Source organism: Lemur catta, chromosome 2, assembly GCF_020740605.2.
Source record: "Lemur catta isolate mLemCat1 chromosome 2, mLemCat1.pri, whole genome shotgun sequence".
Taxonomy (NCBI): domain Eukaryota; kingdom Metazoa; phylum Chordata; class Mammalia; order Primates; family Lemuridae; genus Lemur; species Lemur catta.
The window spans coordinates 54,897,120-54,912,308 of NC_059129.1; the positions used below are offsets into that span (position 1 = coordinate 54,897,120).

Below are 15,189 nucleotides of genomic sequence, written 5' to 3' on the forward strand. Positions count from 1 at the left end.
TTAAGCTCAAAAGAATTTAACTATATCTATAGAACCACAAATATTATTTGTTCTAAACTAGCAGAAAATATTTAACTTATAGTAAGTTTCCTTAGACCATTTTGTTTTATTTATACATGTTTTTACACAGAAGAAATTTAACAAAATTGTCTTGTTTTCTTTTTAGGGGACTTTTGTATAAATCATCAACAGACTGCTTGATTCAGGCTGTTCAAGGCGAAGGATTCATGAGTCTGTATAAAGGCTTTTTACCATCTTGGCTGAGAATGGTAAAGTTAGGTTTTTTACTTCCTTTGTTTTTCTTTTCTTTGTACTTAAATTACTTTTAATCTGTAAGTATTTTCCCTTTTCTCTTCTGGTTTGCAGCATGGCCCCAAAATCAAGGCCCTTTCTCTTTTTTTTAAATCTTTTCTTGTTTTCTTTTACCTCTTCTCAGAGTCATACTGCTTTCCTTGGTAGATTAAGGTAAAATAAATAAGTTACATCCATTAATGAATAGGTGGATAGATTTTCTATGATGTAAAACTTTTAGTAATCTATTTAGTTATATTTTAATATAGTAGTTTGGGAGAGGTATACAAATTTTACGGTAGAGACCTTTCCTATGAAAATTTTACTGTTTCAAACAAAATTTGTTACTTTGATGGCAAATGTTGTATTACTCTTTAATACTTATTACCACAAAACTCTGCTTAGTAAGAAACCATTATGTCATTTTTATTTGGTTTAGGTGTTATTTTTTATTGATGTGAACTAACATAGAATTAGATGGACTTATTTAAGTAATATAGCAAATAAAAACAAAGACTCATGTCTTTTGTAAGTTAGAAAACATTTGAAAGAATGATGAATTATGGGTCTAGAAATTCAAGCAATCAAAAATTAATGTAATATATTATAATGTTATATATAATGTAATATTTGTGTATATATATTTAATTGAGAACCTATGCCACGCAAAGCCCTACACTAAGGGCTTAGCTTTGAATAAGAAGCTGTAAGTGATGAGTGTTTGGGGAAGAGTACATGGTGCTATAGAAATATATAGCAAATGAGTACAGCCTAGGCTTGGAGATACAAAAACTTCGCTGGAGAATGGATTTTGAATTGAGATTTGAAGAATGAGTAGGACTTAGCCAGGTAAAAAGAACAGAAAGAAACATTCTCTTTATAGGGAAAGCTGCAGTGGGCAGAGAGCACGATGAGTTCAGGGAACCGAAGGAAACCCAGCAGGCCAAGGCACAGAGACCTGGTGGAGAGAGGCAGACATCAGTGTGGGAAGGCCATGTGAACCAGAAGAGTGATGGCACCAGCCTGATATCATCTGCATTTTTAGAGAAATCATTCTGGCTGCCATGTATATTGGGAAAAGGCTAAGAATAGTGATAAATGAGAGATAATGGTGGCTTGAACAAGAGTATGATGTAGGGGCAGATGATAAAAAAAATTTAGGAGGTAGAAAGGAAATAGAAATATGACTGATTGGATGGGGACGGGGGAATGGTTGGAGAAGATAAGGAAAAGTCAGGCTTCATTCCCAGATTCCTGCCCTGAGCCAACTGATAATGATATAATTTCCTAAATAGGGATCATTTGCAGGTAAGAAGATTTGGGGGTAAAATAAGTAGATACGTGATATTTTGGATACCCATAAGACATCCGAGTAGAGGTGTCTAGATGACTAACTGAATACATTGGTCTGGGTCTTAGGAGAGAATATAGGGATGGATATTTAGATTTGAGCACTGCCTGTATATAGATGGTAATTGAAGCTTTGGTAACAAATATCACTAAGGGATAGTAGGTATTTATTTATGAACATGAAATTAATGGCCAAAGTCCTTGGTAATATCTGATACAAAAGTGTACCAGAGTTAAAAAAAAATTGATGGTCTTGATTATACCTTAAAATTATGTCAAAACTGTGGCTGTTTCTTACTGGAAAGTTGGATTTTGATTTGGCTTGCATGAACCAAGCACTATTATAGGTGCTGGTAATGCTAAGGAATAAGAGCTTTTGCACTAGAGGGGCTTACAGTGAGATATAGAAGTTAAACATGTACATATTTAAAATTACAGAAATAATAAACATTACTAAATCACTTGGTATATGGCCAAAACTGCTAATCACTTTTATGGCTTAACTCATTGAATTCTCCCAATAATCTGTGTAGTAGGTTACTATCCTATCCCTCTTTTATAGCGGAGGAAACAAAAGCATAAAGAGTCTAAATAACTTGAACAGGATAGGGTGATTATTATAATAACAAGTGGTTCAGGGTATCGAATCCAGGCAGCCTGATGCCAGAGAACTTAGCCTTACTAAGGGGGTTATATTAGTGCTCTGCCAGTGGTATGAACAATACTCTGGGAACACAGATAGTAGAGGGTTTGGGAAGTCACAGAAGGCTTCACAGCACCAATATTTGATCTGGACTTTGAAGCATTGGTAAGCATTTGTCAAGAGAAATATGAGGGAGCAACATAAGCATAGGCATCATGTCATGTGTCGGCCTGTTATGTTTGAAAATTCAGTGTGTCTGGAAAATAGGTCCTCAGAGGGGAGGTGGTAGGAGACAAGGCTAGAGAAATACTTAACAACCAGGTTGGGCAGGACTTTGTGGACCCAGCTTAGTATTAATAGTTTAGGTGTGACCCTATAGTCAGCAAGCCCCTATAGTCACCTGTAGTCAGTGTCCTCATCCTATAGTCAGCAAGCACCTGCTTAAGCATGAGAGCAATGTGCCAAGATTTGTTTGTCAGTGAGATTACTTTGGAAGTAGTATAGAAGATACATTGAAAGCTAGGTTACAAGAAAGTAAGTTTTAGCAGTGGTCTAGCCATTGGACGATAGTAGAAATGGAGAGAAGATAGATTTTAGGGAGATTTATAGTTAACTCCACAGGTAAGTAACTCATTAGGAGGCTAGGAGGATGGGTGAGACTATTGCTGAAACACAAAATCAGGGTTAGGGGGATGAAGGGCATGGATAATATCCAAATACAAAGGATGAGACTGCTTGATCTGACCCATTCTTTTTATACGTGAAACTCAGGAAGCATAATATAAATGATAAAAAAAGAGTACATAACACATGCAAGCTCTACATACATTAATTATTTTAAAAATTTTATAAGAACCTAGTAAAACAGGTAGTGTTATCCTCATGTTTCCGATGAGGAAACCATGGCTCAAAGTGTAAGGAACTTGCTCAAGTTCACGTAGCTAGCATGTTGCAGAGCTGGGAATTGACTGCAGGTCTATTCCACTCAAAACCCCATGCTCCTTCGTAATACAGAATACTGAGTTGTTCAAGATCCTGCAGCTAGTCACAGAAGTTTTAAAAGAGACAGTTTGTAGTTAAGAGGGGTATTATCAGAGACAGACTGGCTAACCACCAAATGTGTTATTTCCTTGTTGATTTGCCATAGTATGTGACGTTGAGTTCAGAAATCTGACTTGTCAGCACTTGCAAGTAAATCGGCCTTGAAAATACAGAACTTGCCTCAGCTGATTCCGTTGAAACTGATGATCAGGCCAGAATATCTGGCTTATTCGCATCGTACAACACATTGGGCGAATGATCCAGATGCTCAAGCCCTCGGGCCAATGTGTTTCCTCCTAAATTCAAGCTATTTGGGGACCCAAGTAGTAATCAAAAAGTTACTTGCTAAACACAGAATTGCAACAGGAAGAGCTTATTTGTAAACCTAATATTTAAGAACTTCAACCCAGGAGAGGTCTTATGTGTTCAGCTCCACAGTAATAGGCACGCGAAAGGATTCTGCTTCTGCCTCTTTGCAGCCTTTATTGCAAAAGACAGGTCAGAGGAATCCACATGGGTTCACATGCACTTGAATCATTTTCAGTGGTCACAGTTGTGGCAGTGAGAAAGTCAGCAAGTGATCTTAGTGCCCACATGCACTCCTGTATAGAGAATCAGTTAATTCCATTTATTATACTATCCATGTTCTTTGGCTGTATGATTGCCCTTTATTCAAAACTAAACTCCATCCCAAGGTAGTGTGGCCTTGCTTTGCTCAGTCCCTGATTAATATTTATTTCATTTGCCTATGGTTCTGTTGCTATAATATTGTTAACATGAGGAAAAAGACTGATTACCACAGTAATTAGGAATGATTGTGCGCACCATTCTTAACTAAGACCTCTTCCTCCTTGATCTGACTGCAGCTGTATCCTTGGCTCACTTCATTTTAGTTGTCACAAGAATATAGTTTATCTTTACATCTTTATATTCCTTATTTCAACTATATCTTCATTTAACTAACCAAGATAGTTTCTCCTAAATCTACTATTTAGTAAATTCTCAGTCTACTAATATAATATCCTCAATATTTCCAAACACATATGACATAAATATTGCTTTACAAACTAACCAAATACATCTTACATTCTAATTGCTTAAGCTTTTCTCTACTCTAGTGTGGTAGAGTCCTTCTCTGATCAGTATTGATCAGAACTGAACCAGACAAGTGTTACTAGATCCAAGGCACCCTTTCTCTGTTCCAGTGTTTACCCTGTGATATCCCTCTGTGTCTTTAGCGTTTATATGTTTAGTATTTACATCTTCTTCTAATCCATATCCTTTTATAATTCTTTTAGATATACTTGCACCTTCATTCAAGTTAAAGTCAAGCCTTTCTGAGCTGGAAGCTTATTTCTCTATTTAATGTGAATTTTTGTATATAAGTTGTGAGACATCAGTTGTTGTGGGTTTAATGACCTAACTCTCAAAGGGTAATCTTTTGCCTTCCTCACTTTCAAGTACTTAAATATCTTATCAACATGCTCCATATTACAAACTGCATGTAGAGGACCCCAGCCTGGAATTCAGGCATCCCGAGTTCTAGCCCTTTAGCCATTAATGGTACATAAAAGATCCCTGGGGATGGAAAACAGAAGCCTGTGGTCTAGCTCTACAACATGCTAATAGGTATTTGACTATTAAGCCTCAGTGTCCTTATCTAAAAACTAGGGATAGTAATACCTTTCTATTGTAAACTGTTGTTTAGAGAAACCTGCCATAAATAAAACATGAAAATGCTTTGTAAATTATAAGGTGCTTCACAAAGTGAAATGCAAAAATATTTGTTTTCAGCTTAAGTAGATTCAAAATGACTTTGTCATTCAAGATATGTATGCGTATGTGGAGAATATTTATAATTGCTTTGAAATATGCACTAACTTCTTTGGTTAATCTTTCAGACCCCTTGGTCACTGGTGTTCTGGCTTACTTATGAAAAAATCAGAGAGATGAGTGGAGTCAGTCCATTTTAAGCCCTTAAAGATACAGTGTTCAGTGTTATTGAAATATGGGCATCTGCAACACACACCCCCTATTATTTCTACCTCTTTAGGAAGACACTTCACTCCACAGAGACTGTGATTTATAGGGGGGCAGCACTTTATTTTTCTCTGGAAACCCGAGTTCTCTTTGGCTCCTCTTTTTGTCCAAAAGTGATCTGGTCGGATCCCCCAAGGCCACCCAATGAGACCCAGCACAGCATTTTCTAAAGAAGAATCGAACCCTGACCACTTTCACCTTGGGCGAGAAGGTTTGGCCTTTGAGATGCTACTCTGTGCTGAAGAGCCTGCCTAGAGGAGGAGTGCCAGGAGGGAGCCAGCATCTCAGATCTGAAGTAGACGATAGGAATGTGGAAGAATATATACGTAGTGCTTAAGAAATACATTTAACCTATTATGTCAGTAGTATAATTGAAGTTTGACAATTCATTTTTCTGTTGTTGTTAAAGTGTACATATTGTAAATTAAAGGGAGCTGAATAGAATTCATGAATAAACATTTTGAGTTTCCCTAGAGTTGAAGGAAGTTCATGTCCCTTTTCTTGCCAACGAGGGTGAAAAAAAAAAAAAATCAAGTTGAGATGATGTTTGTATTTCAAGGAAAGAAGCTGATCTGTCAGTGCCCTCTCGTTAGATCTGTGTTAATTGGTTAGTACTCCACTGCATATGCTAATAACTTGCCCTGACAGTCACAGACTCTGAATCTTGATGAAAACAGAGAAGAGAATTTGCCTTGTTACATATCCTGTTGCAACTCAGATATGTCACTAGCTCTGAAGAATCTTAATATATAAGGATTGTAACTTATTTGATTAAAATTCAGCTGTCTATGTCCTTTTATAAAGCACCTTTGTGGCCATGAGCCTTTCAGTGGTATTTTAAAAGCAAGGCTGATGGGAAGTTAGCCCACTCTGACATGCATCCTTTATCTCCTTTCCCTAAACACTAAGAGCTCTAGAGAGACAGACAGATTCAGAAATCACACTAAAACTGTCAGTAGCCTGAATCTTACTCAGTTTGACAAAGCTTCTTGCCTAAAAAGTGATAAGTATGAACTGTCTGCAGTGTACAGTTATTTCTCCAATCTTTGAATCAAATCCCTATTCTTATTTTAGAAAGGTAAGAGATGTCTTCAGATTCACCTACATAGCACCTGCTCCCCCAACCTCAGACAGTGGGCATTTCTGGATGGATGGCTGTGGTTATGGGTAAAAGCTGTAACTGTTAAAATAGGAAAACACAAAAGCTCAAGCCCAAGAAAGACCTTGGAGCTAAGCAAATAATTTGTTCTGATGGATATGGGTGAAGTTGAATAGAAAAAAGTTTACAGGTGCTTTGTGTTTGCACTAATGTATAATCACTGCCATTTTACAAGGGGAACATATACTTTAAAATATACTTTAATGTGATGTATTAATATGCAGTGGCTTATTTTTCTAGTTGCAGAATGTGAAGTTTAATCTCTTCAAATCTTTAAGTAGTCTACTTTTCCATTGCATTTGTCAATCTGTAAATGAGTTGTTAAATATATTTAATATATTATTATGTGCTTAAATTCCCAAGTGTTCTGCATTGAACCACTTTGGGGAAGTTATATTAATAGTTTTTTTTATGTTTTGTAATTTTAAAATTAAGTAAAGACTGGATCAAAATAATTACATGCAAACTGGACCATGAAATTTTTGATTTAGCTTTATTCTTTGGGGGGACTTGGGACAAAAACATTGCTTAAGTACTGACACTATCCCTTGGTATCTGAATCAACATGGATAACTGAAGTTTTTAACCTGAAATGGTTCCTTGGGATTATCTGGTTTCAATCCCTGATTTTGCATGTTAGGAAACTGAGGTACAGAGAAGTAGAGTTGTTCATGCTCATAAGTTACTTAGTAGCAGAGCCAGGATAAAAATACAGATCTCCTAATTAATATGATTATTACAACTGACAGTTACTGTATACTAATTAGGTACCAAGTAAATGTCTTATGTTATCTTCACAACAACCTAGTCCAGTGCTCTTGAGTCCTCCAAAAACAAATTTTTCTTTACAGTATTTTTATGTGTCATACATTTTAAATGAATTTGAATTACTTCCAGCATAAATTTTTAGAATGGAGTCACCATGCTTTAATTTGAACTTGAAGACCCTCCATAATCTGATCAAATCCTGGATATCCAACATATATCCATCCATTCACATTCACAATTTTTTTTGAAATCGTATTCATTAGTCTTGGTATAATATTTTGTTCTTGCCAACTTGGAATCATCTTGTTCTTTTCTAAAATAATCCACAGTAAATAAAAAGGAATAAAAATTTCAGTAATTTTGTGTCCATACTCATAGATTTAACAATTCCAATCTCAGTTTCTTATTATAATACTGTTCTATGTGGTATTTCTCTATTTCTTTTCAGTTTAGTATTGATAATACTTGACATGTAAGCTTCTTTTGCTTTGCTTTCACATTTTTTCTGTTCTCAAATGATTTTTTCTTATTGAAAAGTACATATACCTATTTTTCATTATATACAGTTCTCTGTTTTTTATATGTCTAAGTGAATTGGTATATATCTCTAATTAAAAGGATGGCATTTCTTAAGTTTGCTTTCAGTAAGAAATAATGTATCTTTTTCAAGTGTTCTAAATCCTATTTGATTGTAATCCACTAGTGGGTAGGACTTTGGCTTCCATTTTTATATGAATCTCTGCTCTCATTAGTAGCATTTCTTTGCTGTTAGGTACTCAAGAAAAATTGATTACAGCTACATGAAACATGAATCAATTAATTTTATCCTCATTATGTTAAGAATCTATCATGTAAGACAAGTCTGAAATTTCACTTTACTAATAAAAAAATTCAGGGAGGTTTAAATGTAAAAGAAATTTTCTGTTTAGTCTTCAAGTTTTAAGCACATTTGTTTAAAACTGATATAGTTACACATGTTTTTCTCTGTTAAGGAAAACATTCCTGCAGGACTGCTATATGAAAAATGCTTAACTTTAATACTTGATGGTTAAAAAAATTTCTTTGGAAAATAAACAATTCTCTTCTCCCCAGTTAAAGCAGGACTCTAAAGATGATTACCAAGCAGATATATATTATTATTGAATGACAGGTAATGTGGAAAAAAGACTGATCCTGAACTCCACTGATCTTTATTCTATTTTGAGTTCTACTTCTGACAGTAGTGTAACTAGAATCAAGTCCCTTCACTTCTCCGAATTTACATTTCTTTATAAGATGAAGTCATTGAACTCTAAAACCTTAACTTGAATATACTTAAAGGACACCATTATATTGATGTCATGCTTAAAAACTAGAATTTTAAAAATTCCACTGAGATTGGTTTTTTTCTGGATTTAATTTATTTCAAGATTGGGAAAAATTTGTTTGGATCTTAAAGTATAATAAAAGCTTCTTATATGGCTAGACTCTCTCACCCTGAAGTCCATCCTTCATAGGGAAACAGAGTCATTTTCCTGTGGGCAATGCTGGGCATGTCACCCCACATTCTTACCTTCAATTTTTCCTTCATACACACATAATAAAAATTAAAATCGTTAATGCTATATTCAAGACTCTCTCAATCTGACTCCAGCTCCCCTTTCTAACCCTTACCTTTCACTACATACCTCTACTCTACCTGCTTGCAAATACACTGCTCTACTTATTTCCCTGGAGACGCTCTGTCCTTGGCTGCTTTTCTCATGCAGTGTTCATTCTGTTCCCTCCACCTAACTTTCCTCTTACCACAACCAGCCGTTCATCTTTACGTTCATTTGTTAAATCCTACTTTAATATCTAAAATGATCATCTACTACTTCCTCTCTGAAGCTTTCAGTATCTTCAGTGCCTCCTTGCTCCCATTGATTTCCCTCCTACACAGGTGTATGTCAGCTTCCCCTCCACAGGGCCAACTGCTTGAAAGCAAGGCCCATGGAATACATCTCTATATCCCTCATAAACGTCAAGTAGGAGCTGCTTGGGAGGCATTTGTTCAATTGAGAGTCTTTTAGGAGTGGGGAAGAAAAACATTTATACACACATGATTAAGGCATTTCATTTTGTTCTTACCTTCAGAATAATTACGTTGGGTCAATAACACTTCTGATTTCTTGAGATTCTTTACCGTGTTAAATGCTGAACTTCCTTTTTAAAAGATCATGTGTATTTAAACACATTATTATAATTTTATGTATCATCTTCATCAGTTTAATAGCTATTCTACAAAATCTAGAATTTGATAGTTTTAAATAATATAAAATTTGATTCATAGATGAATAATAAATGTGTGATGTGTTTACGTTATTCTTCATTTTAGAGCATGTATGGAAATTATATCACTGTTTGGCCTTCCTGATCCTATACACATGCACATTTTACCCACTCAAGTGTTCTATTATTTCTGAGTTTTGAGGGATACATGATTATCTTTCTCTCCCCATACTTTACCCCCAACAGGCTGCTGTGATTGTCAACAGCAGCAGGAGCCACTTGAAGGTTTGATAAAAGCAGATGAAGATGCTTAAAGATGTCTGTTTGCTGAAAATATCTGGTAACAAACAGGAATATATGTGAGTAAATATAGTGTGTTATTCTGATTTTTAAAATAAATGTTTTAAAGTGCCTAATTGCCTGTTATCAAGGGTTTTGTTTTGTCCTGGTATGGTTTGGAGTTAAATTGCTAATAACAAATTTAGAGATTATTTTTAAAAATCTTAGTCTGTGGTTTTCACAGGGGAAATTAGAAACTGGAGGCCAGGTTTGAGGTATTTATATCAGTCAAAAGGATGCTTATACGTTGTCACCATAATTCTTATTTCATGGGGATTCTCTGTGAACCTAGTTATTCTCTGATTTAAAAGGATGGATAACTGAAAATTACAGTGATTGACATGTTCACTGGCTGAGGATAGAAGACAAAAATAAAATGGAGTTACTTTAAATATTGGAGAATTAGTCCCTTCTTTTTTGATACCATGTTATAGTTTGATGCCTCTTGGCTCTCCTCCTCTATAATTTCTGTATGTCAATCTCTGTTAGCTGTTTCTTTGCTGCCAACTCCTTAAATTTTGGTTCTTCAAGGTTCTGTTCTTGGCTCCCTTCTTAATTTTTACTCTCTCACTGGAAATAGCCATATGTTTCTGTGACTTTAGCTACTACACTTAGGCTGGCAATTCCCAAACACATAATAGTTACTCAATAAATGATAGATATTACCATTATCTATATTTCTGGTTCTTACTAATTTCTCAAGCTTTAGTCATGTTTTCTCAATTGCCAACTATAAATCTCAACAAGGATGACCCCTAGTCCTTGTGAGCTCTAATTTCTCAATATTAAATCAACATTTTTGCATCAATCCTTCCTCCCCTTTCCTTTCAAATCCGCTATTTCTCCAGGTCTCTCTATTGCTCTAGATACTCAGTAGTTCAGCCAAGAAACCTCAGTGTCATTTTTGATATTGTTTTTTGTTACTTATTTATTCAAAATGATTAAATCCAATTATAAAAAAGAAAACTGTAGACCAATATCTCTTATGAACATAGATGTAAAAATCCATGAGCACCATTTCACCCCTATTAGGATAGCTATGATCAAAAAATAAAATAACAAGCATTGGTGAGAATGGGGAGAAATTGGAACCCTTAGGTATTGCTGGGGGGAATGTAAAATAGTGCAACTGCTGTGCAAAACAGTGTAAGAGTTCCTGAAAAAATTAAACAGAACTACCATATGATCCAGCAATTCCACTTCTGGGTATGTTCCAAAAAGAACTGAAAGCAGAGACTTGAACAGATATTTACACAGAAATTTTAATAACAGCATTATTGACATAGCCAAAAAGTGGAAACAACCCAAATGTCCACTCATGAATGAATGGATAAACAAAATGTGGTATGTAAATATAATAAAATATTTTTGTTCATCTTTTATATTTTATTTTTAAAATGAACATATTTAAAATACCAAAGAATAAAATAAGTTTCAATGAAATAATCCTCCCACATTGACTAGCATAATTAGAACATTAGTAAACCATAAGGGCTAAATCGATGGCTGCTATGCTCATGATTTAGTTCTAACTTCCCCCACCTGACTGGTGCCACTACCCCACGAGACTGATTGGTGAGAGTTTATAGGAGTCAAGTACACCAGTCTGTGATCAGCTTTTGACAATGGTGCACTGTGTTTCTGTTTGAAGTGGAATTTGTGAATAGTTGCACAGCTCGACAGTATTTTTTAATTCTGTCTGCTTAACAGCCCATCATGTTGAAGAAAAACCAAGAGAACGCTGAAGGAAGAAAACAGATTGTTTAATGAGGATTGGGAATTGGAATATTATCTTTTTTTAATTTATTTATTGTATTTTTTTTTTTTTTGAGACAGAGTCTCGCTGTGTTGCCCAGGCTAGAGTGCCATGGCATCAGCTTAGCTCACAGCAACCTTAAACTCCTGGGCTCAAGCAATCCTTCTACCTCAGCCTCCTGAGTAGCTGGGACTACAGGCGTGCACAACCACGACTGGCTAATTTTTTTCTATGTATTTTTAGTTGTTTGGCTAATTTCTTTCTATTTTTAGCAGAGAGCAAGGCCTCTCGCTATTGCTCAGGCTGGTCTTGAACTCCTGACCTCAAGTGATCCTCTCCCTTCGGCCTCCCAGAGTGCTAGGATTACAGGCATGACCCACTGCACCCGGCCGGCCAATGTTATCTTGTTTTTGCTAAAGATAAGATGATTTGCTTGCTTTGTAATACTGCAGTATCAACATTAAAGAAATCCAGTGCTCATCAGCATTATAATACTGATGAAGACCACAAAATATTTTAAATTAGAAGGAGAGGTGCAAAAGGTTGTATTTCAGAAATTAAAAGATGAAAAGCAAAAGAAAAAACAATTCTTTCAAGCATCAATAAGACCTGGAAATAATGCCACTGAAGCAGCATAGTAGCTTATATACTTGGGGAAAAAGGGAAGCCATTCAGTGATGTAGAAATTGTGAAAAAATGCTTTGTCGAAGTTGTAGGATGCTTAGACCCTGATAACGTTTCATAGGTGTATAGTGATATGTCATCATAGTTTTAATTTGTTTTTCCCTAATAGCTAATCATGTTGAAAATCTTTTCACGTTCTTTTTTGTCATTGGTATATCCTCTTTGGTGACATGTCACTTCATTTCTTTTGCCCATTTTCAAATTATGTATATATATATTTTTACTATTGAGTTTTGAGAGTTGTTTATAAATTGTAGATATAAGTCCTATGTCAGACATATGGTTTGCAAGTATTTCTTGTCTGTGGCTTGGCTTTTTCATTCTCTTAAAAGGGTATTTCTTACTTGAATTATTTTTTTAAAATATTCAATGAACAGTAATTTTCTAAGCATCCTTAAACAGCTAATTAGTGGTGTGGAAACTGTAGACTCAAGGGTATACTATTTTTCTGCTTAGAGTTCTCTATATATGGAGAACTCTAAGCAGCAAACTAAGAACTCTATATATGTAAGTCTAAGATAGCATAGAATAAATGTGATTTATCTGTTTTTCCCAATTTTCCTGCATCTTGTTTTCAGGGAAAGGTAGTAAAAAATACTGAAATAGCTCACAATACAGTATTCAAACACCTCTCAGACAGGTACCATCCCTGGCTCATCCTTTTGTCCTTTATTTAAGTATTTGTATTATGGTAATGGCATTATCCCCTTTCCCTCATTTCTGAAGCCAAGGGCCTCTCAAGACTAATAGGAGGGAAATTTTTTATTCTTTATAGAACTCAAGATATTTTGCTTAATAAAGCATGGGAGATATATAATAGGAGTTTTATCTTCACAGTGCAATGATCTGATTTTTTAAATAGATCCAATTCCCTGTCCAGCAGCAGAGCAAGAAAGAACAAAGTAAAGCTACCTACTCCAGATACAGAAGAGGTGGGACATTAGAAACATCTGGAAGGTCAAGAGAAAAGGTTTCTTATCAGCCTGTCATGGACACATGATATATACCCTGACATCCTAGGATCAAGGCTCTGAGCCGTGGAAGGACGTTGGAGGCCAAATTAAATAGAAAAAGAAGTCACAGCCACCTACAAACCTGTGATCTCTGTAAGGGTTTGGTTATACTGCTTGAACCTGATGTAGAGGATGGACTGAAATCTCCATTATTCCATGTGATGATAAAACAATTTCAAGTGATAAATTAGTCCATTTTTATAATGAACTCCTTCATTCCATTGTAAGAGCATAGTGTTAGTTTATTTACTCTTTTATTAAACATTTATTGTGTGCTGACCATCCAGCACTGTGCTAGGCATTGAGAATGTAAAAGTGAGTCAGAAGGGTTCCAGCTTTGAAGATGTTCATACCACGGTAGAAAGGAGAAAGAGAAACAGTTGAAAATTATAATAGGCAATATAGAGGTATGTAAAAGGAGGGAATAATCTGTTCTGCCTGGGTGAATAGTGGAGTCGTGAGGAAGAGACATTTGAGCTAGGTCTTGCTGGGTGTTTTAAATCAAATGTTTTTCTTCCATAATGAATATGAAACAATTAGAGAAAATTTGAAAAATGGAATTGGATTTTCAAGGATGAGGTCATCAGGGAAAAATCGAAGCTTTTAGAGAAATCAAAATTCATTCATTCATTCAGCAAATATTCATTGCTTCTACTCTGTGCTAGATTCCAGGAATACAACAAACGCTCTTTGCCAAAAGGAGCCTGTAGGCTGGTGGAGAGACAAAGTGATCAATTGCCACACAGTGTGAAAAGTGCATGAAAAACTAAACACAGGGCAATCTGGAAGCACATGGTGCCTCTAACCAGGACAGGATGAAGACTCTGAGATTTACACTGTTCGGCCAGGGTCACATTAAGCAATGCCTTATAGTATTTGTATTTAATGACATTTCAAAACGTGGAGTGAAATGGAAAGTACAAGCAAACTATGATAAGCTCTCAGGGATGTGTCTAACTTTGTGAGTGAACAAAAATCTCATGTGGACATTTCCTGGGAGCTTCTCATAGTTTGCTTGCACTTTTCCATTCCAAATGGAGGTTTGGACGTTTGACAAATTTGGTTTTAAAGGGTTATCCCAGTTAAGATCTAGGTGATGGAAAAAAGGCAAGAGACCTTCCGCTATAGTAGAGACAGCTGGGTTTAAAGGAACGTTCATTCCATTCCTCTTGATCTCCTCTTAGGAGTCCAGCTCTGTACTAGCTCTGTGAGTAAATGAAAATTGCCTTCAAAGGTGGGATGCCAGAGTTAGGCAACAAAGTGGCAAAGGAACCCATACCAGGTAAGTGTGAGGAAGGAAACATTAACAGTCGCCATATGCTTTCAAGCTTTATTTTAACCTCGTAGCGAATCTATCCATTCAGACGAACCAACAGGTTCATAGAACAGAGGTCGCGGATACACTGGGCGAGCTAAAGCAGCCCCTCCCCGGTGGGGCGCAAGTGCATTGCTCTGCCCCAGCAGGCCGGCGCCCGGCCCGCTCAGAGTTCGGGCTTCAACGCCTAGGAACGGGCCGTTGGCGCCTCCATTTCTCCTTCCCGCTTTTCGTGGGGAACTGCAATGGCCAGCACCGCGCCCAGCACACGGCGCTCCATCACTGGTAGTGGGCGAACAGGAAATAACTTTCCGGTGGGGTCCTCACCGCGGCCCTTTGCCAGGCCTGCGCGCTGCGTCCTCCAGAGTCGAGGGCGCTCTAGAGAGCAGCAGGTTGCGACCCAGTCCTCCCGCCTCCTGGCTCCGTGAACGTCGCGCGGAGCCTCTGCCTGCCTCAGCCCGGCCCGGCCTCGGCCCTGCCCCGACCACTCCCCGCGGCCGGAAGCGGGGGCGCCGCGCGTGCAAATGCCTGCGCGGCGGC

General features: G+C 36.8%; 1 protein-coding gene across 6 annotated transcripts in view; it reads left to right on the forward strand.

Moving 5' to 3' along the window:
• Positions 1 to 13,515, forward strand: part of SLC25A27 (solute carrier family 25 member 27) — a 30,058-nt gene extending 16,543 nt beyond the window's left edge. Inside the window, exons 8-10 of one of the 6 annotated variants that reach the window (XR_006733504.1) lie at positions 167 to 269; positions 9,789 to 9,901; positions 13,184 to 13,515. Coding sequence is in view for 4 of the 6 variants with exons in the window: in XM_045543677.1 (XP_045399633.1) it covers positions 167 to 269; positions 5,227 to 5,298 (175 nt within the window). In the remaining 2 variants the exon portion in view is untranslated. Of the gene's footprint in view, positions 1 to 166; positions 270 to 5,226; positions 6,980 to 9,788; positions 9,963 to 13,183 lie in introns of those variants that run through there. The other 5 variants (XR_006733505.1, XM_045543677.1, XM_045543680.1 and 2 more) reach the window with 5 other exon arrangements.
• The last annotated feature ends 1,674 nt before the right edge of the window (positions 13,516 to 15,189 follow it).